Here is a 21,470-nt window from a genome sequence, read left to right on the forward strand (position 1 = left end):
AGACTGCAGCTGCAAGGCCATTCCCTGGCCTGATTGTAACTCCTCTTGGAGATGCAGGGTGAGATTTTTCCTCCACTCATCCTGAGGATCGAAGTCAGCAGAATGAAGTCTGCATTTAGCCAAGTGTTCCTGCCAACTCTAACGTGGACCAAAGTGAGCATGCACAGACGTCAAAGAGCAAGCATTGCTCTGTCAGTACTTTGTCATACAGGAACCTGAGTCATACTAAAAGCCTCTCAAGGAAGGGCACAGTGGAGATACCAGAAATTCAAGCTGGAGCAGGGAAATTCTGATGAAAACACCACAGCAGTGATGAGGTAGCAGATAAGACTGCCAGAAAATAGCATCACAACCTCACAGACAGCAGCACAGAGGGAAACACAATGCCAAGAAGACAGCCACACTAGGAAGTCTTAAAATAAAGAAAATCATACTATAAAGAGGGCAGGAACCAGAAGAGGCGATTGGGTTGAGTCAGATGTAAAAAGTCAGTAAATGGAGATAAGAATAAAAATGGGAAAAGAGAGAAGATTAAGTTCTTACAGAATAAGGGGCTAAATCAGGACTGTCCCAAGAAAAAGCAGTGGTAGGTCAGGAGGACTGTCTGCCCTGCACAGAGTGATGCCATGCAGAGATACCAGAGCAAGTATTACAGGAACAACTCGGATCTCCTGTAGCTCAAGAACTACAAAAGCCCTGCAGATTATCTGTGCAGTGCCTGGCTCGGATAAATTGTCCTGTCCCTCCCATGAACTAAGGCCTCACTGGACATCTTTACACCAGACTGCAATGTGACTTGTAGCTATGCCCAGAAGGGAGTATCAGATATGACAAAAAAGCAAGGGCACTGGAGAAGCAAAGGGAAACTGGAAAAGGCAGGAAGGAACTGGAGGAACTGAAAGAGAAGAGTTGTGAAATACTAGCAGTGTTAAAGAATTTATGCTAAAGAAGGATGAAATGAAGGAAAAAAGTTTCCTTTCAGTGCCCACATTTCTATGAGAAGCAGTGTGGAGTAGAGGAATTTTTGTCAGATGGATCTCAGATAACAGATACAGGAAATGACCTGGTAACCAATACAAGGGAAGAGTCTTCAGTCAGCTGGTGTTCTTGCACAATTTTCTTGTTTGTCAGACTTAGAAAAATATTTAAACATACACACACACACAGAGAGCATTTTGTTTGGCCATTCTGCTGGTCAGCACTGCTCCTGGGAGCCCTGTTGACAAGGCAGTATTCCTGCAGCTGGGAGTGCACTACTGAAGTAACTGTGACACTCCTCCAAGCCAAGCACCGACTTTGAAGCCTCTATAAGCCAAGAAAGATTGCTGAGGAAACTTAATCCATATTCCTCCTTTGTTACAGGATTTCTGCCTAGCTGATGTCCGCTCAGGGACGAGCTGGCAGCTGGGAATGCAGGAGGGACAGGGGCAGGTGTCAGGGTGTGCTTGGAGCTACTGGCATTGCCCCAAAAGGCTTTTTCTTTTCAAAATCCAACAATTCTCACTCTCACTGAAAACTGGAGAGCTGCTATTGGGAAAAAGAAGAAGTAGGAGTTTTTGATGTTTTATTGGCACATCCCCATGCCGAGGTTGGAGGTGGTAATCAGAATCACAGAATGGATTGGGTTGGAAGGGACCTTAAAGATCATCTAGTTCTGACCCCCCTGTTGTGGGCAGGGACACCTTTCACTGGACCAGGTTGTGTCAAGCCACATCCAACCTGTCCTTGACCACTTCCTGGGATGGGGAACCCACAACTTCTCTGGGCAAGCGGTCCTGGTGCTTCACAGTAATGTCATCGTGACACCGAATCCGAACGTACTCCCTGTCAGTCTGAAGCCATCACCCCTCGTCCTGTCACTCCACGCCCTCGCAGCCTCTCGAAGGCGTTTCAGGGGCGGTGGGCGGAGGAGCAATCCCCGGTACCGGCGCCAGCTGTGAGCGGGGGGCGGCGAGAAGCGCCGGGCCGGGGCTGCCCCGGGGTCTCTTAAGGCCGCCCCCGCCGCCGCTCCGGGCCCTGCGGTCCCGCGGGGCTCCGCAGACGCATCTCCCCGATCCCTCCCCTTTCCCAGCCCCGTTTCCCGTGGCGAGGCTCCGCCACAGGGGAAGTGACGCCGGCGCCAGGCGAGGTTATATAAAAGGTAGGCGGCAGCGGGCGGAAGCGAGCGGGGCCGAGCGGGCGGAGGGTGGGGGGCAGCGAGCGGGGCGGCTGCCGCAGCCCCCCGTGTTCCGGCCCGGCCATGGATTTCCACAACATTCTCGTGATGGCCTCGGAGCAGCAGGGGCTGAACGCGGTGCCGGTGAGCTCGGGGGCGGCAGGGGCAGCCGGGGGGCGCGGGGCCGGGGCGCGGTGGGGTCGGGCCCGGCGAAGGCGCCGCGGCCGCGGGAGAGCCGTGCCCGCCCGGTCTCGGACCCCGCCCGGGCAGCGCCCGCCGCCGGCTTCTGCCGGGCCTTTCGCCTCGGCGGCCGGCGCTGCTCCCTCCTGGGGGCTGGAGAAGTCTGTGTGCGGGGAGGGGGCGAGCGGGGCCCCCTCGGCAACAGGTGCCGGCACCCCGGGCCGGGAGCGGGCAGCGCGGCTTGCAGTGCCCGGGCACTGCCGGGATCCCGGGAGCGCAGCGCTGTGCGGGGGAAGGCAGTGCCTAAAGCCGGCTAAGTCCTTTTGTTTGCTCTGAAAACACAAGTCTGCCACGTCTCAAGTGCGAGTCGGAGACAAAGTGACAAGTTTTGGGGGAATGGGCTGCGTTGTCGGAGGTGTCTGTGTGTGCAGAGAAGGAATAACCTCTAACAGCGCTGTCGGGAGGATTGGCGGAAGGCTTTTGCTACATTACTTGTGTTGTTCTGAGGTCTGCACTTCAGCAGTTTGTGTTTTCGTTCAAGCTATCAGTAACATGTGGGTTCCGTATGAAATAACCCACTGACTCGCCTGGATGAAGCCTGGCAGGAGGAGGGGCACGTGGCTTTTCATACATTAATATCCAGGGTTTCGTTCCTCTGGGAGCGCCCAAATTATAAGTCATGCGTGCTTATTTGGATAAAAAATATTTTCTCCTTGGTAGCCACCAGCTAGGGAGACACTTTTTCTGTTTGCTCTTCAACAGAGTGCCAGAGTTCTGTTTTTATGATTAGTTTGCTTAAGCACAGTGTAAATGAGGGGTAGTTGTTTTTAGCAAAAACTGTGGGAAAACTAGAAAAAAACCATATTCTCAGTTGTACAGTGTCTTCATTTCGGTGGTGTCAGAACTAGTGAATATCAGTGTCTCTATCATTAGTAAGACTTTGGTAATGTTCAGTAATAGCATGACCAGTTCATAATATGTACCAACCATATGGTAGATGTGAAATTAATCAGATTCCACTGTGGGTTTAAAATCTTGTAAAATCTACTTTTTGTCTATTTAGGCACATTTAATTTGGCTCTGACCCTACATTGGAATCTGGTTCATAACATAAATAATATAATAACAAATATAGAAATACTTTAGAATATTTAAATGCCCATTTGATCAGTCTTAAGCTGTTTCATTAAGTTGTCACTGGGTTATTATAATTCTTACTTTAGATGTTTAAAGCTTCTCTTTACAAATTCGCAGCTTCCCCATACAGCTTTACTGTGTGTGCCACTACTTTTTTTGTCACAAGTAGTTTGAAGCCATGATGATGAGTTGATGAAATATCTGCCCTGTTCTCCATTGCGGATGTGATGGTGGAGGGAGGGAATCCTACTTGTTGTGCAATGGATGAAGGTTTAGCTACTCATTTCAGAAAAGGCAGAATTAGGATTTGCTAATTTCTGATTAACTCATGGAGTGAGAGTGCAATTCAATCCATAGTTGAAATAGTTTGGTTTAGCACATTGCTGGTGGAGCTTTTAACTCTCAAGTTGGCCCCAGTCTGAGCAAAAGCAGAGCTGCACTTGGCACTGCTTGAAGCTATTTGCAGCTGCTGGGCTTTAAAAGAGAGCTCATGGAGATTTTACAATCACTGGACATCTAAACAACTCCACTGTGTTAAAGCTAGTACATTAAATGTGTTTATATAAGAAGAATATAATTATTTTAAATACTTTTGTTAAAAACACCATATAGACTAATTACACATTTACTGGTATATAAAGTTACCAGGTTTCCATAAATGTTAGTTCCTGCATTAATGAACATATCCTCTGAATTTCTCTAAGTTTAAAACTTTACAGTGTGCCCAGCTAAATATTCCTTGCCCTTTGTAATGAAAAACAGTGGCATGAACAAGTAGTGTATATTCAAAGTACGTATAAATATCTAGACACACTATACAGGTAGCATTTAGTTCAAAGTAGAAACTATGTAAAAACTCCAAGAAATTATGTGGCCCTGTATTGTAAAAGAGGGGCCTGGATAAAGCAGATATTACATCATGTCCCTGTAAAAACAAATCTGCTTGTTCATCTCCCTATGGAAATCCAGATTCAAAAGGAACATTGCTGAAATCAGCCATTTGGTGTCCTGTTGCATCAGGTTTTGTTTCTAAATAAGACAGTACATATATGAACTACTGTCTGAGCTATTAATGATTGTGCTGCTAATCATCTTCACAGCAGTTGCCGAGTAGAGCCCCAGGTTTTATCATCTAATATTCCATAGGGGTTTCACTGCTGTATCTTGTTACCTGTGTTCATTGCGTTCATATTAGCAGTTCATTAGATTTCTAGTGTGCTTTGACTAGACATGATAATAGTTAGAGAGTTAATGTTGATTTTACGGAGGTTTAGATAGATTGTGTCACTCTTTTTGGTGAAATTGGGATACTGTATTATGCCACGTGTTTCACATGACGTGGCAAAGCACTTTCAGATATTTTTATTGTAGCTATTCTTTAGAATATGAAGTTTTACTGTATCTTAAAAGAGAAAACCCTGAGGACAGCTGTAACCAAGTAATTCTTTTATTTCACCGTAGTTTCTAATAAGCTATTAATGACGATATAAACATCTATTGCTCCCGGTTCCTCTGAACTGAGGGCGAAACTTTGGTGTACAGAATTTACAGAAATCTGATACAATTTAACCACAAAGAGGTGACGCAAAACCGAAAGAGCTCATCATCCACGTCAGCACTTGTGCAGTCTCACTTTAAATTGGACTGAGAGAAAGCAGCCTCCAGTGAAGCTGGCAGATACAAGTAGCCACGGGGAATTAAGTATCTGTGAAGTAAAACGCTTCACAGAATACCAGAGTTTGTTCAGAGGATTTTGGGTTACAGAGCCTGCCCGTCGAATTCTAATCTACAAATTATCGAGCGTTTGCCCACAGGCAAGAGAAGCCCTGCATGAGAAATAATGGGAACGGCTGTGAAGTGGCTGTGAAGTGCAGATTGCTGCTGTTGGACCAGACTCCCATCGATTGATCTGTGTGCATTTATTGTGTGCTTAAAACTTGCCTCGGATTACATCAGCCTCCACAGGAGGAACTGCAGGGTACACAGTGTGAAATGTTGGCAGGGGTGAGGAGGGCTTTTGCTCGCAGCTTGACTGACCTGATAGTAAAGTTCCAGACTGTCGAGGTTTAAATGCTGACTAATAAAATTTCCAGCTTTTCCTCTTTTTGTTTTTTCAAAAGCAGATGAAAATGGGGACCACAATGCCACTACAGAAAGGAAAGCACAAAGTATCAGTTTATTATTTTTTTTCCTCTGTGTGAAGCAACTTTTAATAGAAGAAATCAGCATTTTTTTCCAGCTAAGGGTTCTGCTTGGGTGTTGTGGCAGCAGATGCAAAATCGGAAGAAAATAGTTTCTGCTTTTTTAGGAAGAAAGTGTATGAACCTGTTGAATTGGTTTTGGGAGAGGAGAACAATGGTGAGCTGAAAAGCTGAGTGTTTTTTCTTTCTCTTGGTAGGAGTTGTTAGAACCTGAAGTGAAACAAATTTAAACATGCTTGTTACCTACTATTTACTTTGTCACAACCAGAAATTGAAAGCAGCAGTTGAGAAATCATCCTATGTGTATTCTAAGACAGTCTCACTGCAGAGTCAGCTGCCGAGAACCCCGTGGTGAATCTGTAGCAGAAGCTTTGGAAATACCAGTTCAGGATGAAGGGCAGGGGCCCTGGGCAGTGAACACAAATGGCCACTTGTGGAAAGCTGCCTTCTGAGGACTGGCATTGCCAGAGGAGTGACACAAACAAGGATGTATGTGATGGATGAACCATTCCTGATGTTCTCAGGAAGTTATACCCTGAAGAATACTTAGGGAGAAACAGGGACTTCTCGTTCAGAAGGTTACATGTCTTGGCAGCTGATAAGGAAAAACAGGCAAAGTGTTGTAACATGCTAGTGAAAAACAAGCAAATAAAAGAATCTCTCCAGCTGGTGAGAGCCCCTGCAAGTTGCCTGCAGTGGATGACACAAGTGGAATTGTGTTTGCACTGCGTGTGCAAGCCCACTGCAATAACTGAACTGCTTAGGTCTCCACTGGAGAATCGGGTTTGGCAGAATTGATCACTTGCATTGATCTTGCTTTGCCACCTGTGTAAATATTGACCATTGTTAAAGGCAGTTCTACTGCTGTTATTTCTGTCTGCTGCAGGTGTTTGGTCTAGGCCCCTTGGGGCTTCATTTGGGTGCCAAAGATTTTCATAAATTCTGTTTTACGGTCCAAGATTAGGTACTTGAATGCTGACATCAAAGCAGCTGCAAATCTATCAGGATCGTGTGCCATATTTTGAAGGCAATTGGTGACTTCAAAGTAAATAATCACTGTTTGCTACTCGAACAATGTTCTGAGAACAGCTTGACCTGCTCTTTCCTAAAGGTTAAACATTCATATTCCTCTGTTGATTTAACCAACTTAGCAATAGCTATTAAAAGTCAGAATAGTGCAGCTGCTGTTTGGATGGTATAGTGACTTGTGCTGCCTTATTGTGGCTGCTTTACCTGCAGTCTGATGCATATTCATTTACACTGCATATAAAACACTTTATTAGAGTTTGTGGAATGCGTGTATGGTTCAGTGCTTTTAAAAAGGCTGCACTTCAGAACATTGTTTTATGCTGTTACTGAATGAAGGTGAACAAGACTTCTATCAGCAATAGGACAGAACATGAGTATTCATTTATGAATTGTTTTGCTGTGTTTTCAGTTCTTACTCAGTGTTAAGTAATGCTGCTGATCAGAAGACTTAATTTAAATTTTGCATAATCTGTCATGTTAGAGGCAGTCAGGAAAGAGCTTGTCTGTCAAGCTGCTTTACAAACCTGCTCCTGGATAGGGCTGTTGGTCACAGTGCAGCAAAACAAAGCCTGAAAACTGCTTCCCCATCACTTTAATTCTTTATAAGGTTTCCCAACAGAATAGATCAATCTACATTTGTCCCTGCTGTTTAGCAGTTTTCAAAGGTGCTCCTTAGGCACAAAATCATTTAGGCTGGAAAAGATGCTTGAGTCCTACAGTTTTTTAAACAGAATTTGTGAAACAGAGGGTACAGTTGAAATGCAATAATTAAATGAAACTTTGCCAAATTAGGTTACCAATGGCAAAACATGACGTGTTTAACTATGTAAGATAATTTACATAGACATCATTATACTAAGATGAGTATAGTACAAAGTACTGCAAATCATTTCTAAGGTACTCATTACTTTATTTGCTTCAACCTTTGCTTTCCTGTCAATCCTGATGGGATTTTGACTGATAATGTGTGGATGGCTTTGCCTCTGTCTGTTCCAGTTCAAATGGAGTAAAGCAGATTTCTTTGGGACACAGGGCCATGGGCCACATTTGAGCAAAATCTGAGAAGCAATGCTGCATCGCAGTTCAGGGTTCCTGAGCAGTCCAGTCCTGGAATGCTTTTGGTGCAAACAAGAAAATTGCTTCTCAGGCTGCAGTAAATTTCCTTGCAGAGAGGTGAAGCTCAGTAAATGAGCTTGACTGTAGTTGATCTTTGATGTGATGAGGTGACAAGGCAGGTTTTAATATGCAATGTATGTGAGAGTGCACCTTTGTAATTCTGCTCTGGTCATTTCAGAAACTGCTGAAGGAGACTGCAAGTGGCTGGTGTTGTAGCTGCCCTTCTTGGAGCCAGTTTTGAATGCAGTTTAGAAATGAGCTTCCAAACCTTGCTTCTTAGTGCGTGTATATTCAAGCTCATGCATGGGGGTTTGCATGTTAGTAATGAAAGTAATCCAAAGATCTATTCATGTGCTGCTGATCAATGAATCAGAAGTGGAAATGAAGGCTTCCATTGTGTGATATTGATGTTTATAGGGAGTTATTCTGCCAGCCTGCCTGATTATTGCTTCTAAAGCACTTGGATGTAGGCTTCTTTACCAGATATTTTGATTTTTTTTTTTGTTAAGTTTCATAAGGCTCTTTGAGGACAGAAAGATATTTATAGAAATGCTGACTTGTGTGGCTCTTTAGTGATACTTTTTTTCACATCTCTTTCATTTGGTGAGAATCTTAATGTCTCATATGGGAGATCTTGGTTTAGATCTCAATCTATTGGCTTCTGAAATAAAAAAAAACCCCACCCTCTCAAATCTCAGTTTTGGGTTTGGGTTTCTATTGTTCCCAGATGTATTCTGCTTTCCTTCTGCTTCTGGGTTTAACTGTCATCTGTTGTATTTATCTTCGCAACTCTTTCTCATTGCTTTGTTTTTTCTTCTGTATTTTGTTTGTGGGAAGTTTAAAAAAAAATCTTTTCCTGTTTTAGGCACAACGTGGTACATTTGTGAAAGGCAGTGTCTGAACAGGTGTAGCACATTAGTGCAAATGGTTGTTACAGAACCCATTAAGAGGCACTTGGGCACTTAGCATGGATTTACATAACATTTATTGCATATAAAAGAAGCAAAGGAGTAGCATGGATAAGCTTACCTCTGTTCAGTTGCTGGAACCCCAGGTTGAACAGCACTGGACAGAGCTTTAGGCATGGCAGGCTGGGCAAATCCTGTCTGTGGTCCATGTAATCAGTGTTGCAGTCTTTAGAGCTTTTGCAGGAAGCAAAACTTTTAACTTCTTTTTAACTTCCTGGGAAGCTAAAAGGACAATTTATTCTGCCAAGGAAAAGGATTTTACATGAACATGTGCAGCTTCACCTCAGGATATAATGAGATACAGGATCATAGACAAGGGACCATTAAAGGTGATCTAGTCCAACTCCCCTGCAATGGGCAGGGACATCTTTAAACAGATCCGGTCACCCAGAGCCCTGTCCCACCTGACCTTGAATGTTTCCAGGGATGGGCAGTCTACAGCCTCTCTTGGCAATCTGAGCCAGTGTTTCACCAGTCCCATCAAACAACTTCAAGTCAGAATCTACCCTATTTTAGTTTAAAACCAATACCCCCTGTCCTTGCTACTGTCTCTGCTAAAAATTGTCCCCATCTTCCTTACAAGCTCCCTTTCAGTACTGAAAGGCTTCAAAAAGATCTCCCTGGAGCCTTCTCTTCTCCTGGCAAATTACAAATTACAGCATGTGCAAGTGCTGTAATTGCCAGGTGCCAGGTGGGGGCTGTGTATTCTGTCACAGTTAGTGCTGAGGTCACACTGGTCTCAGGTGGTAAGCAGAGTGCAGACCTGCACCATGTCAGGTCAACTGCTGTGTGGATCACTAACTCCTTGATGTACAACAGTGTTGTGTTTAAGGTCACTGCCAGCAAGAGCTAAAATCAGTATTGTTGGTTTTAAATCAGCCTGTTAATTATGCTGGTGAGGTCCATTCCAATCTTTGGAGTAATTCTATTTTTTGAGTTGATTAATCTATTTTTTTGCTGAATTAGGTAACCTGAAACTGAAATGAGTGAAACAAGCAAGCTAAAAATGGAGCTGTAAACCTGCAGTTTGGAATTGAATTAACTCTGGCCGCTTGGGCTGTCGTTTGCCTTTGGTTCCTCTTCGTCAAAGACTAAGGCTGAACTGAAATACATTTATTCCATTACTAATGCAACCATTGCATTCCTTATTAGTCCAGTGCATTTCACTCATTTTGTTTCCCTACCTGTCTGATTTTCTGTTCATTCTTTCCAAAAGCTGAGTGAACCCCTGTTGTGGATGAGTGGAATGTATCTCACTCAAAAGACAGGCAGCAATGTATTTTGAGATAAAATAATGATTTGATAATTCACTGGAATTTAATGAAACTCAACAGTGGTTGAACAAGGTTTGATGCAAGGTTCATCTTATTAATTAATTAATGGAAGAAACATATGAAAAGAAGGTCGAGTTCAAATTTGTTCATTTAGAGTGATTCTCAGGGACTGCCAATGCAGAGAGCAAGAAGCACAGTCCTGTTGAGTCACAACGTTGCTTTCTAAACTCGATTTGAAATCTGAGAGTGGCTGGATCCATTCTTAGTCTCAGGCTTGGTCAGTGGTATATATTTAATGGAATTATCCATACAGTGTTTGCAATAATATGGGGTGGATGGATTAGTAATGCTTCATAATACTAATGCACCATCCTTTGTCACCTACTGAGGATTTATCATAAGGAATCTTTCCACCTTGGGTAAGGAACGATCTCTTAGTTTCAGGTAAGGAATTTCTAACCCTGAGAGGCATCCCTGCTCAAGGGGTCACCTGGCATCCTGTTAAGCTGTAGCTCAGGCAGAGCTCAAAACGGACCCATCCTGATGGCAATATTTATATGCTGTAGTAGTTCGCTGCTGGCCAGTGGTATAGACAAGACAGATGTCCTTATCTTAGTGCTGATATCGTGTTCTGGACTTTGATTATTTTGCTCTTCTGATGGTTATGAAACCACTTTTAAAATTTTTCAAGACACCTCTGTTCCTTGGACCAGGCACTTTCTAGCTTGCAAGATTCTCCCAAGGACTTACTCTATAATCAGCCTGAAAGTACAACTGTGAGTCAAATGTATCCAGTACAACCCTCAGTTTCAGTGGGAATTCATTGTTCACTCTGTACCATCTCTGTGCTTAAGTGAAGTACAGGACTGTTATGCAACTCCTCAGTTTTAAAGACTGATTTTTACTTTTCTTAACTCTTCTGACATATTTATTTGTTCTTTGCAGAAAAGATACAGTTTGGCTGTTGGTCCTCCCAAAAAAGTTCCCAAAGTCAAGGGTGTAGAATCTGCAGCAGTGCAAGCATTTCTCAGGCGGCAAGAAGAAGAAAAGAGAAAAAAAGGTAAAAGTACAAAATATCTCCTATGGGAGACTTTCATTGATTATTTGGTATTTGTCACCTTATTCAATGTTCTTCCAAATACAGCTGCACATCTGTTTCTACAATTTATGCATAGACCTGATGCTGAGGGAAAGCTAGAACTAAGTAAGGGCTGGGGACATTTGCTTGCTTTCCTAAGGAGTTAAAACATTAATCAGATACATTAGGATTTATGGCTGGAGATTGAGAAAGCAGTTAAGGTGAAGAGCAAAAAACTATCTCAACTTTCGTTAGCTTAACTTCGAAAAACTTCATCTGTGTGAAAAATGGGAAGAGTTGCTGTTGTTGTGTCCTAATCTAGTGTATCAGTACAGTCAATTTTAAAGAGTCTGAGACATTATTTCTCCACTTTTGTATTACCTTTAAATAGTCTATGGAATAAACTAGTGCTGCATTGATTCTGATGTTAATATTTTGTTAAAGGTAACCAAATCTGATGGACTGGATGGCCCAGGTTATACTTCACCTGGACCAGTCTTGAGTTTGTTCCTTATCCCTGCTGCCAGGTCCAGCCAGAAGCAAGACTAAGCATGAATTCCATATGGGGCACACACTGTGCTGTCACAGCCCTTGATGATAGAATAACATAGACAAGGAATGGTACCTTTATAGGCACCCAAAGTATGAGTAGCCCAATCCATTTTCTAGGAATTTTTACTTTTTCTGAATCTTTCTGGTATTTAGCCCCCACTCCTTGGTCTGTCCCATATTTGGCATTTAGATGTCTCATTCACCAGCTAGTTCAGCCTGACTCTTGTCAGCAGGTCACAGACATGAGATAGAACTCATACTTATGCAGAAAACAGCTAAGCCAGAACAGTGAGGCAATGGGACAGACTGTGGAGATTAAAGCCCTGTGCCCTATCAGACTTGTGTAATGACCAGCTGCTTGCTTATCTGTGTTCAGCTGCTTCTGTGTCTCCCCATATCCCTCTACACACACACACTTAGGCATTTTATACTTCTTATCCCCCCAATACTTGTATTCCCTCCCCTCCCTCAACTTCCCTTAAACATTTGATAGTAAGTTTGGTACAGTCTCAAGAGTCTCTTGCTCAGTCTCAGAACTCCCTCCACTGTGCAGAGATCCCATAACTGCTGTACCTTCTTGTACAAAGGTTCTTCATAATTTTTGTAGCATCCTGGAAAGATGCTTCCCTCAAAAAGCCTTAGTGGATTTTGTTATAGCAGCATTTCACTCAGTTGCTTGCCTTTGTTGCAGCAGCTGACACAGGTGGGTTAGCCTGCCCTTTGGCAGACCTGGGGTCACTTTCTGTCTAATAGCTATCCAAAATAGACCAGATATCCTTAAGTTACTGCCCTAAGTGGTTTGTTAGTTTGGAAAATATTGACATAAAAAGTAGCGCTTTTGTATAGCTTTCTCCTTGTTTTCTTGCAGCACTGGAAGAAAGAAGAAAGAAAGAGCAGCTCTTGGCGAGGCGTATTGAACTGAAACATGACAGAAAGGCAAGAGCTATGGCCTCACGAACAAAGGATAATTTTTATGGCTATAATGGCGTTCCTGTTGAAGAGAAGCCTAAAAAGAGGAGGGCTAGTGAGAATGTTGCTCAGGCCCCAGAGGCTGAGTATGCAACAGAAGATGAAACTGAGCAACTTGAATACAGTCAGACAGAATCTGAGCATGAGCAAGAAGAATATGAGGAGAAACCATCCAAAGCTGCAGTGAAACCAAAGGCACCTCCCAAAAGTGCACCAGCACCTCTGAACTTTGCAGAGCTCTTGAGGCTTGCTGAAAAGAAACAATATGAACCAGTGGAAATAAAACCAGTGAAAAAGGTAGAAGAAAGGCCCAGAACAGCAGAAGAATTGAGAGAGAGGGAGTTTTTGGGACGCAAAAACAAAAAAGTAGAAATGCATAGGAAAAGTGAGAAGGAGATTAAGCCTACAGGGATATCCAGTTCCTCAAAAAAACTGTCTTCTCAAAAAGCATCTGTAAACACGAAACTTAATAAAAGCTCCGTAGATAAACATTCCACATCTAAAAGCAGTCTGTCTATTTCTATGGGTGGTATTGATAAGAAATCCAAAGCACCAGCATTGACTGAAAAACATCAACGGTCATCATCTTCTTCCAGACTTGATCAAATGGAAAAAAACTCACAAAATGGTTCCTTAAAAAACTCTACTGGCAGCAGTCACAATAAATTACCTGTCAATGGTATTAGAAAGTCTGGCTCAAGCTCTCAAGTGCCACCCTCAAAACCCATGGCCAACGGGGCTCAGCGAATGCCATCTGCAAAAGAGTCCAGCCTGAAAAAGTCTGCTCATGCAAAACCAGGAAAACCTGCAGCCCTTCAACATGGAATCAACTCCAATGCAAAACGATCCGGCAGCAGCTTAGGAAAAGGAGGGCCTGGACATCCTGTGGGCGGTTCAAGTGCAGGACCAGGGCGATCAAGCAGCAATTCTGCCATGGGGCCTGGAAGGCCAACAAGCGGTTTAAGCTCAGGACCTGGTCGACTGGGCAGCAGCTCAGCCACGGGACCTGGGAGGCCAGGCAGCAGCTCAAGCACAGCACCTGGGCGACCGGGAGGGGGCTCAGGCGTGGGGCCGGGAAGGCCGACGGGCAGCTCGAGCACAGGCCCTGGGCGGCCCGGCAGCAGCTCAGGCATGGGACTTAAGCGACCGGGCGGCAGCTTGGGCACTGGACCAGGAAGGCCAGGCAACAGCACAAACATAGGACCAGGGCGACCAGGCAGCAGCCTGGCAACAGGACCAGGAAGGCCAGGAATCAGTCCAAGCACAGGAACCAAGCGACCAGGCAGCAGCTTGGGCACTGGACCAGGGAGGCCGGGCATCAGCCCAAGCGCAGGAGCTGTGCGACCAGGCAGCGGCCCGGGCACAGCTGTGAAACCCAAGTGTACTGTTGTGTCAGAAACCATTTCTTCTAAAAACTTTGTCACAAGACCTAGCAACGGACAGATGAATGGCATGAGACCTTTTCCAGGGCATAGACCTATGCTTCATCCACAAGGTATGCAGAATTTTTTCACTGTTGTGGCTTAACTCCAACGGGCAACTAAGTACCATGCAGCTACTCGCTTGCCCTGTCCCCTGGTGTGGAGAAGAACTGGAAAAAACCCAAGTGAAACTCGGATAAGAACAGTTTAATAATTGCAACAAAATTAAATATAGCAGCTTTAAATTTATTTTATGTATTTTTACCTATGCTTGTAATTTTTGAAATACAGGTGGTGTGAAGTATCACATGAAAAAAAACCTAAGCAGCCTGTGATGGATACTGGTATATGAATACTGTTAGAAGGAAAAGAATTGAAGGATTCACTTCCAGTATTGCTTAAGAGTTGGTCTGTAAAACTTTGTAGTGTCTTAAATAACAGATGCCTGAAGGGCTAGATGAAAAATCACTCACAGGTTTTACATTTCAGTGTTGTGGCAGATTTATCTTAGCAGTGACAAGCCATTCTAAAAATTTATTTCTGATCAGGAGCAAGCAGTGTAGAGTGTAGTGAATAAGTGCCTGGAAAGCCCTGAACAAAGAACAGGTATCTGCTAAGTGGTTTCCTCAGGATGCCACTGCTGATACTGATAGGTAATCTCCTCTAGCACAACTCAGGAAGTATTTCCTCTTAGTGAATTTCTGAGAAATGCTGGATAACGTGAGGCAGAAGTTTTCCATCTTCAAGCCCAGAAAATGGCGATGCCCAAGGTACAGCACTATGAAATTGAAACTATGTTCATTTTACTAGTTAATGATTGTATTCTGTCCTGTCATTTAGGTCTTGGAAGACCACCTATTAGTTACAAGAGACAAATAGAAGATGATGATGATGATGATGAATATGACTCTGAAATGGATGACTTCATTGAAGATGAAGGGGAACCTCAAGAAGAAATATCAAAACATATTCGGGAAATATTTGGCTATGACCGGAAAAGGTAAGAAAAATAAGTTTTAAGATGCAGTAGAACAAGTAATTATTCTTCCTAAGAAAGGCTATTAATTCATTAGCTGGTTTTTTTTTTTTAATGTGCTAAAAACTGATATTTAATTTTCAGGTACAAAGATGAAAGTGATTATGCCTTACGTTATATGGAGAGCAGCTGGAGAGAGCAACAGAAAGAAGAAGCTAGGAGGTATGAATGGATTTGAAGTTGCGTCAAGTTTTTTGTGGGTCTGGCTCTTCAAAGGGACAAGAGCAGTTGTTGGTTGCTGTAAAGTTGTTTATTGCATGAATGCATCAGTCTCGAAGGCAAAGAGTTCAGAGTATTAAAGTCCATGATAAAAGCTTTATTGCATAAAGTCCCGAGCTGCAGTAGCAACAACAGCTCCCTGGTGTTTCTTCTATTCTTTTTCTATTCTGTCTCCTTCCATTTCTTCTTCTCTTTTCTCACCCCAGTACAGGGGATTTTATTAATAAATCATCCAGTGAGCTAAAAATCCAATTCTAAAACATTCTTTCTACACCTATCAGAACTTAATTCTAAAGTATGAAAGTAGTGTCAGTTCTTACACATAATTTACATATAGTTCTGTCTGTTCATGTAAATGGTTCTATCTATTCTATCTAGAAATGCAAGCAATGCTCTGCTATGTTTTTATGTCTGGGGCTAAGTTACTGCACTTCAAACTAGTTTTTAGGGCTTTTTACTCTTAAGGCACGTAAAGTATATTCCTACTTACTTTTAAACTAAAACTTACACTTCTACTTCATATCTGTGTGACTTAATATATTTTAATTTCTCTCAAGGGTTTAATTCAATCTCTACATTCTTTTCTCTCTGAGGGATTCAGAGAGGCTTCTATTTTATACACTCCAACAAACTTGGGTACAAATTCTAAAGTTTGTTGCTGAAGTCATAGGGCTAAGCTAGCAAATATCCACTCTACTTTTTACAGCAGAGGTAAATAAGCCTTACCTTTTTTTTATAAGAAAGCTTAAGTAAAAGATGGAATTTGTACAGCCAGTGGTGGATACACTAAATAAGTCATGTGTGTCCTTGTCTATCACAAGCCTTGCTAGTTAAGAGCCAATAAAAAACAAAACTAGTTCATTTCCAAAAATATTTTTTTGAATTATGCATTTCAGTTCAAATTCCAAATCCTTTAATTTGTCCCAAGCATTACAATATTCTGCTATTTAGAAGTCTGGAAGTTTTATTTGTTTTTATCTATAGATGTGTATATGTCTATTTTATAGAAGTAGAAAAAGCAGGCTGACAAGTTTTTATAGTCACTGATTTAAATTATGAAGATGATGTTTTCATGTTAGTTTTGGCCTGCACAGTTATTATGCCAAACTGATTCTTTGTTTTTAAATGAGTGATGGGACAAACTTTGTGAAAACTATAAGGGTTTTTATAGAAAAGGCAAATATTGGAATGCATGGTCTCACCAAATTCTTTTGTTCTGCTGAAATTTCTATATGGTTATTCAGAAGGTGCCTTGAGCATTAGAAACTCTTTGAAGTTATAGCCAGTGTCCTTATTCCTCCTGGCTCCCAAGGAATAGCTGCAGCCCATGGAAAGCTATAGTCTATTAAGTGAAGTTAAGAGAAATAAATGGAATTTTAAAGTGATATTGCTGTTAGCCAAACTCTCTGCTGACATCTTAGAGTGAGATTTTGCAGAGTTGAATTCCTGACTCACTTTTAACTACACAATGTAGCATAAAGGAAGTGGAGATAAGAAACTTGAGTTAAATTGAATTTTACTTTTTCAATGGATGTGTTTCAGTAGCTGCTTTTTGGGAGAAAAAAGACCTTATATATTAATTTTTTAATGCAATCTTTATTTTTTGACAGAAGTATCTTTATTTTCCCTTGAAATATTTGATTCTGATATTAGGATTTTAAAAAATCTTGGTTTCTTAAAGCTGCATTCATTCTATAATTAAAGAAAATCTTACATGAAATTATTCTTAAGTCAGCTGTAGTACTTTTAACATTGTTTTTTGGGTGTGTAGAAGTAAAACCTCAAGTGTCCTGAGTAGCAGTGTAAAGGATTTAATCTTGTTTGGCAGCTTGAGACTCGGTGTTCAGGAAGACCTGGAAGAACTGAGACGGGAAGAAGAGGAACTGAAACGCAAGAGACAGTCAAAGAAGCTGAGGACCCGTTAACTGACTCATGGTGTTGACTTTTGTTCATGTTTCTGCTCCCCTCTGCCTCCATACATCTCTTACTCTACTTCAGTTTCCATTTGCTTGTTAGAGGGCAAAAGAATATTTAAAGGGATTAAAGTACTGAAAAGCAAGGCTTTAGTTTGACCTAAATAAGATATTTATTTTTAATACTTGCCAGGGTTGTTTTTTTATGAAGAAATTAATGCACTAATGCATATTAAATGGAATAAAATTAATAGATGTTAATTCCATTGATTAAACCAGTTCAAGATGCCAGCAGAAATATTGACTAGCTATGCACTGACTTGGAACTGTGTGGGCCACGTACCAGTAAACCAATTTTGCATTCACTTGAAAGAATGGAATAGCATTCTTTTTTCCTGATATTTCTTGAGACTTGGAGAAATCGCTCTATATCCTGCCCTGTCTCCCAACATGAACCTCAAAGTGTTAAAATGTCACCTTCTTTACAGCAGCAGCTTGGGTGTAAATTCAGCCACAGCCCACAGGTATTTAAGGCAATAAAGTGCTGCAGATCTTTTGATTTGAGGACCCATAAAAATAATTTGAACCTCTTTATTTCTAAACAGAAAAGTGCATGTCGTTTGCAAATTGTGCAGTGATGGATATGGCCAAAAGATTGTTGGCTTTTGCTGTGTCTGGAATTCCAGTGCCAGTCTAATTCAGTATGAGAAACACACACCCTGAAAACAGAAATTTCTAGTGTTTGTATGTAACCTGTGCTTTTGGGCTCAAGCATATGCTTGGGAATTCTTCTCCTACCCTGTAAATCTTCAGATTTGTTTAACAGCTTCTGCTGCTTTTCCAAATCATGTTTTTTCTTGCATTAAACATCTGATGGTTAAATTATTTAAAATGTGAAGCAGTCGTTTATCTAATTAGTTTTACTATTCAGAAAGAACATCAGAATTAAGTTTTGTTAGAATGCATTTGCAGCTTTTCAGTATTAATATATTGTTAACTAGTTAATATTTGTGATTGATTTCATCAAGCCAAAACCCTAAAATATGTGTAGCAGGAGAGTTAGTTCAGTTACTTACCTTAATGCCCATATTTGCACATTATTTCTAACTATGCACTTAAAGACTGTTTGTTTCAGTAACTGAATTTGTTTACAATCAGCACAGGGCTCATGTAAGTCTACAGGAGTTGCACTGAGACCTGAAGCTCAAATCTGGTGTTGCATCTACTTGGATTTGTCCAAGTTGCCCTTCAAAGCTCACCAGTGTCATACTCAGCTTTGCCTTGAGCTCCAGGACTCCATTGGTAGCATCTGCCTTCAGCTGCTTCAGGCCATGATGTTTTAATGCTAGAAATACTTTAAAAAGTAGAAAAAGGGCTTTGGGTGTTGGTTGGGGGGTGGGGAAAAAGGAAAAAATTACCTTGTGGAAAAACAACAAAGGAACCTTTCCTATTGGGGCTGTTCTTAACAGTGCTGCTTCTAGGAAGCAGTTCAGATAGCAATGTGTAAGGAACAGTCTTGGAAGCTGCTCAAGTTTTAAACATCTGATTCTTAATGTAAGAAAAAACAGCTTTGCCTTTTTAAGATGTTTTCTGTCAATGGTGTACCATTTCACTGCCTCAGCAAAACAACTGATGTAAGTTACTGGTATAGATTCTATAGACTATCTCAGTATTAGCTAACATGGAGCCCAGGTGAAAATAGCATTGTTGCTCCTCTGTAGTTTTAACTTTCTCTATTAACTATCAAGAACTTTCTCAGTGTACACACTTGAGAACCATGCAAGATAGTGTGACTTCACTGTCTAGAAGTGTGTTGTATTCTCTGCTGCATTGGGACCATCTCAGATTTCCTGTTGGAGATTTCCTGGTTTCTAGCATTATGCATTTAGGACAATGAACTTTGGGACCATGATCATGTTCTGGGTTTGTACTTTTTAATTCTTTTTAGCTGGAGGAAGATTCGAGGTCCATCAACCCAGACAGCTATATCATCTGTGAGCAACTTCCTGCCTGGTTGGGGAGAAAAAAGTCTCTTATGAAGCAAAAAAAAAAAAAGTTAAGTTAAAATTGGTTCAGTTGGGAAAGAAACCTGCATTTCAGACAAATACAGGTTAAGTAAAACCTGGTTATTTCACCACTTTGATTATTTAACCATGCAAGATCAGTTATAATCTGTAAAGCACTTTGTCATTTAGATGGTGACTGGAATGTACTCTGCTAGCCTCCCTAAGACACTGTATATCTTTCTTCACGCTGTGATCATTGCTTAAATTTTGTCTATTTCATATGAAAAATTATTCAAGGACACATTTGTAATTTTACAGTCAAGAAGTACTTTCTCATAATTGGTACGGGATGCTGATGCATTTCCTATTTTGTACAAATGTTTGGCTTTTAATGTGCTTGAATATTTGTTGCATATTTGTATGTCAGCTAGGAAGGAGCTAAACTTGTTTTTTAATTCCTGACCTTGTATCCAAAAACTTGTTTACTGTTTGCCAGATTAATAGTATTCATCTAATGACAGTATTTCAGTACTTCCAAAGTGCATCTGAATTTGAGGTGAAGAAAAACTGGAACAATGCTTACATTGGTTTATCGGGATTGGATGTTCAGCTAATGATTTAATTGTATTTAAGGAAATTCTGGTTTGTTTTTTAGATTTTTAATTCACCATTTGACAATGTGCCTTTTTACTAAATTGTGTCAAAAAATAATGAATGTAGGAGGATAAAAAGGTTGGTTTCTGCTATCTCAGATTCTATATCCTTAAACTTGAGAGTGTGAAATAACAATTTTCAGAGAACCCTTCCAGGTCTGGCTTTGATTGCACAATTAAGGTAGCTACTTCTTTACTGCTAATGCTAAATCAAATGAAGGGCACTTTCTATTGATGACTACTTTTTGAAAATGTCTTGTATTTACACTTGAGCTGTATTTCACTTTACAGCAATGTCTTTTGGAGGCCAGGGTTTTGCATATCACAGGAAGCCTTAGTGTGCAACTCTGTGCTGTGCTTTAAAATAAAAATCTTTCAAGAAGTATATGAGATCTTTATGGAAATCTGGATTTATTTTTGTGTAAAGCCCAAAATATTGTCCAGGAAAACTAATTTTCTATTTTTTTTTTTTGCATTTTGTAACATAATCTAGTAGCTGATACATATTTCTAGATATAGCATATTTCTGGAGACCAAAACATGTCAGAAAGAAATAAATATATGGAGAGACTGGTGTTTAAATTGTGATGAATGTACTTCTATTTATTTTGGTGAGTGGGTGTGACACAATATTAAAGTGTTAGTGTGTAAATATGGGTGCTTCTAGTTTTAGCCAATGATTTTTTTCCCTTGGGGATATCATGTGTGCACGGTGTCTTTTTACACAATGTGACAAATCAGGTTAAAAACGCGTACATAGCTTACCTGCTCTCTGGTGCTGTCAAGGAAGTGTATAGCACACACCAAATGCATATACATTTTGCAGAGTATGTATACAATAAATTGCAGGCATTAAACATTTTGCTGCTATTTCTCATTGGTTTACTTTTATGGAAGCTTTATCAGAATTACTTTCTGCTGTTTCCTCTGAGCTCTCAAGTACAGCAGCCTCAGTCTGAATGTTCTCCCAGAATGGTTCTCATGCAGCCAGCAAGAAGGTATGAAAAATGTAATGGAGTCACTTAAGCCTTCAGCACAGATCTGAGAGTTCCTGGTGTCTCCTGTAGTTTAGGTCGTGACATAGTATGTACTTGGAGGAAAATGTATTTAGAATGATAATATACCCAAGTGTACCCATTGCCTTTAATCTTTTGCATTTGAAGTGTTCTCAAGCAGCATCCTTCTTGGGTTTCCATATTCCCATTAAGCAGTCTGAACTCCCTTGATGGCTATCTCTTCTGGAAGGGTTTCCTGCTTTGATGGTGGCAGTAAATGACTGTTCTGATCAGCTGGTGCTGTGACCCACTTCCCAGAGGGATGAGTGGATACATACCAATGAGCCCACCTGCCTTTATGAGGAACAGCAATGCTTGCACACTCTTGTGCTTAAAAAAATGTTCTTTGAAAATATTGCAAATCTGCATTTAATGTGTCCTATGAGTACCTTGTTTTGAAGGCATGAATTCTTACCTTCTTTGGAGATTTTTAATGTGTCTGAATATCTGAATCTGTAATCAGTCAATCTCTGCCATTATTTCAAGGCAGAGGTGTTCCTACATTGAG

At 41.3% G+C, this 21,470-nt stretch overlaps 1 protein-coding gene across 1 annotated transcript; it reads left to right on the forward strand.

The window, feature by feature from the left end:
- The first annotated feature begins 2,166 nt into the window (after positions 1-2,166).
- Positions 2,167-20,770, forward strand: SPTY2D1 (SPT2 chromatin protein domain containing 1). The gene is made up of 6 exons (XM_033063172.1): positions 2,167-2,299; positions 11,006-11,120; positions 12,559-14,154; positions 14,921-15,080; positions 15,201-15,278; positions 17,164-20,770. The coding sequence occupies exons 1-6, from the start codon at positions 2,240-2,242 to the stop codon at positions 17,258-17,260; spliced, it is 2,106 nt and encodes a 701-aa protein (XP_032919063.1). The 5' UTR covers positions 2,167-2,239; the 3' UTR covers positions 17,261-20,770.
- Positions 20,771-21,470: the final 700 nt, after the last annotated feature.

Source organism: Catharus ustulatus, chromosome 6 (genome assembly GCF_009819885.2).
Source record: "Catharus ustulatus isolate bCatUst1 chromosome 6, bCatUst1.pri.v2, whole genome shotgun sequence".
In the NCBI taxonomy this organism is placed as follows: Eukaryota; Metazoa; Chordata; class Aves; order Passeriformes; family Turdidae; genus Catharus; species Catharus ustulatus.

Bases quoted from the DNA above. Each gene is read 5' to 3' on its own strand.
- SPTY2D1 (XM_033063172.1), top strand. From the start codon at position 2,240: ATGGATTTCCACAACATTCTCGTGATGGCCTCGGAGCAGCAGGGGCTG. The intron at 14,155-14,920 runs GTATGCAGAATT...CCTGTCATTTAG, and splicing joins ACCTATGCTTCATCCACAAG to GTCTTGGAAGACCACCTATT. The intron at 15,279-17,163 runs GTATGAATGGAT...CTTGTTTGGCAG, and splicing joins CAGAAAGAAGAAGCTAGGAG to CTTGAGACTCGGTGTTCAGG.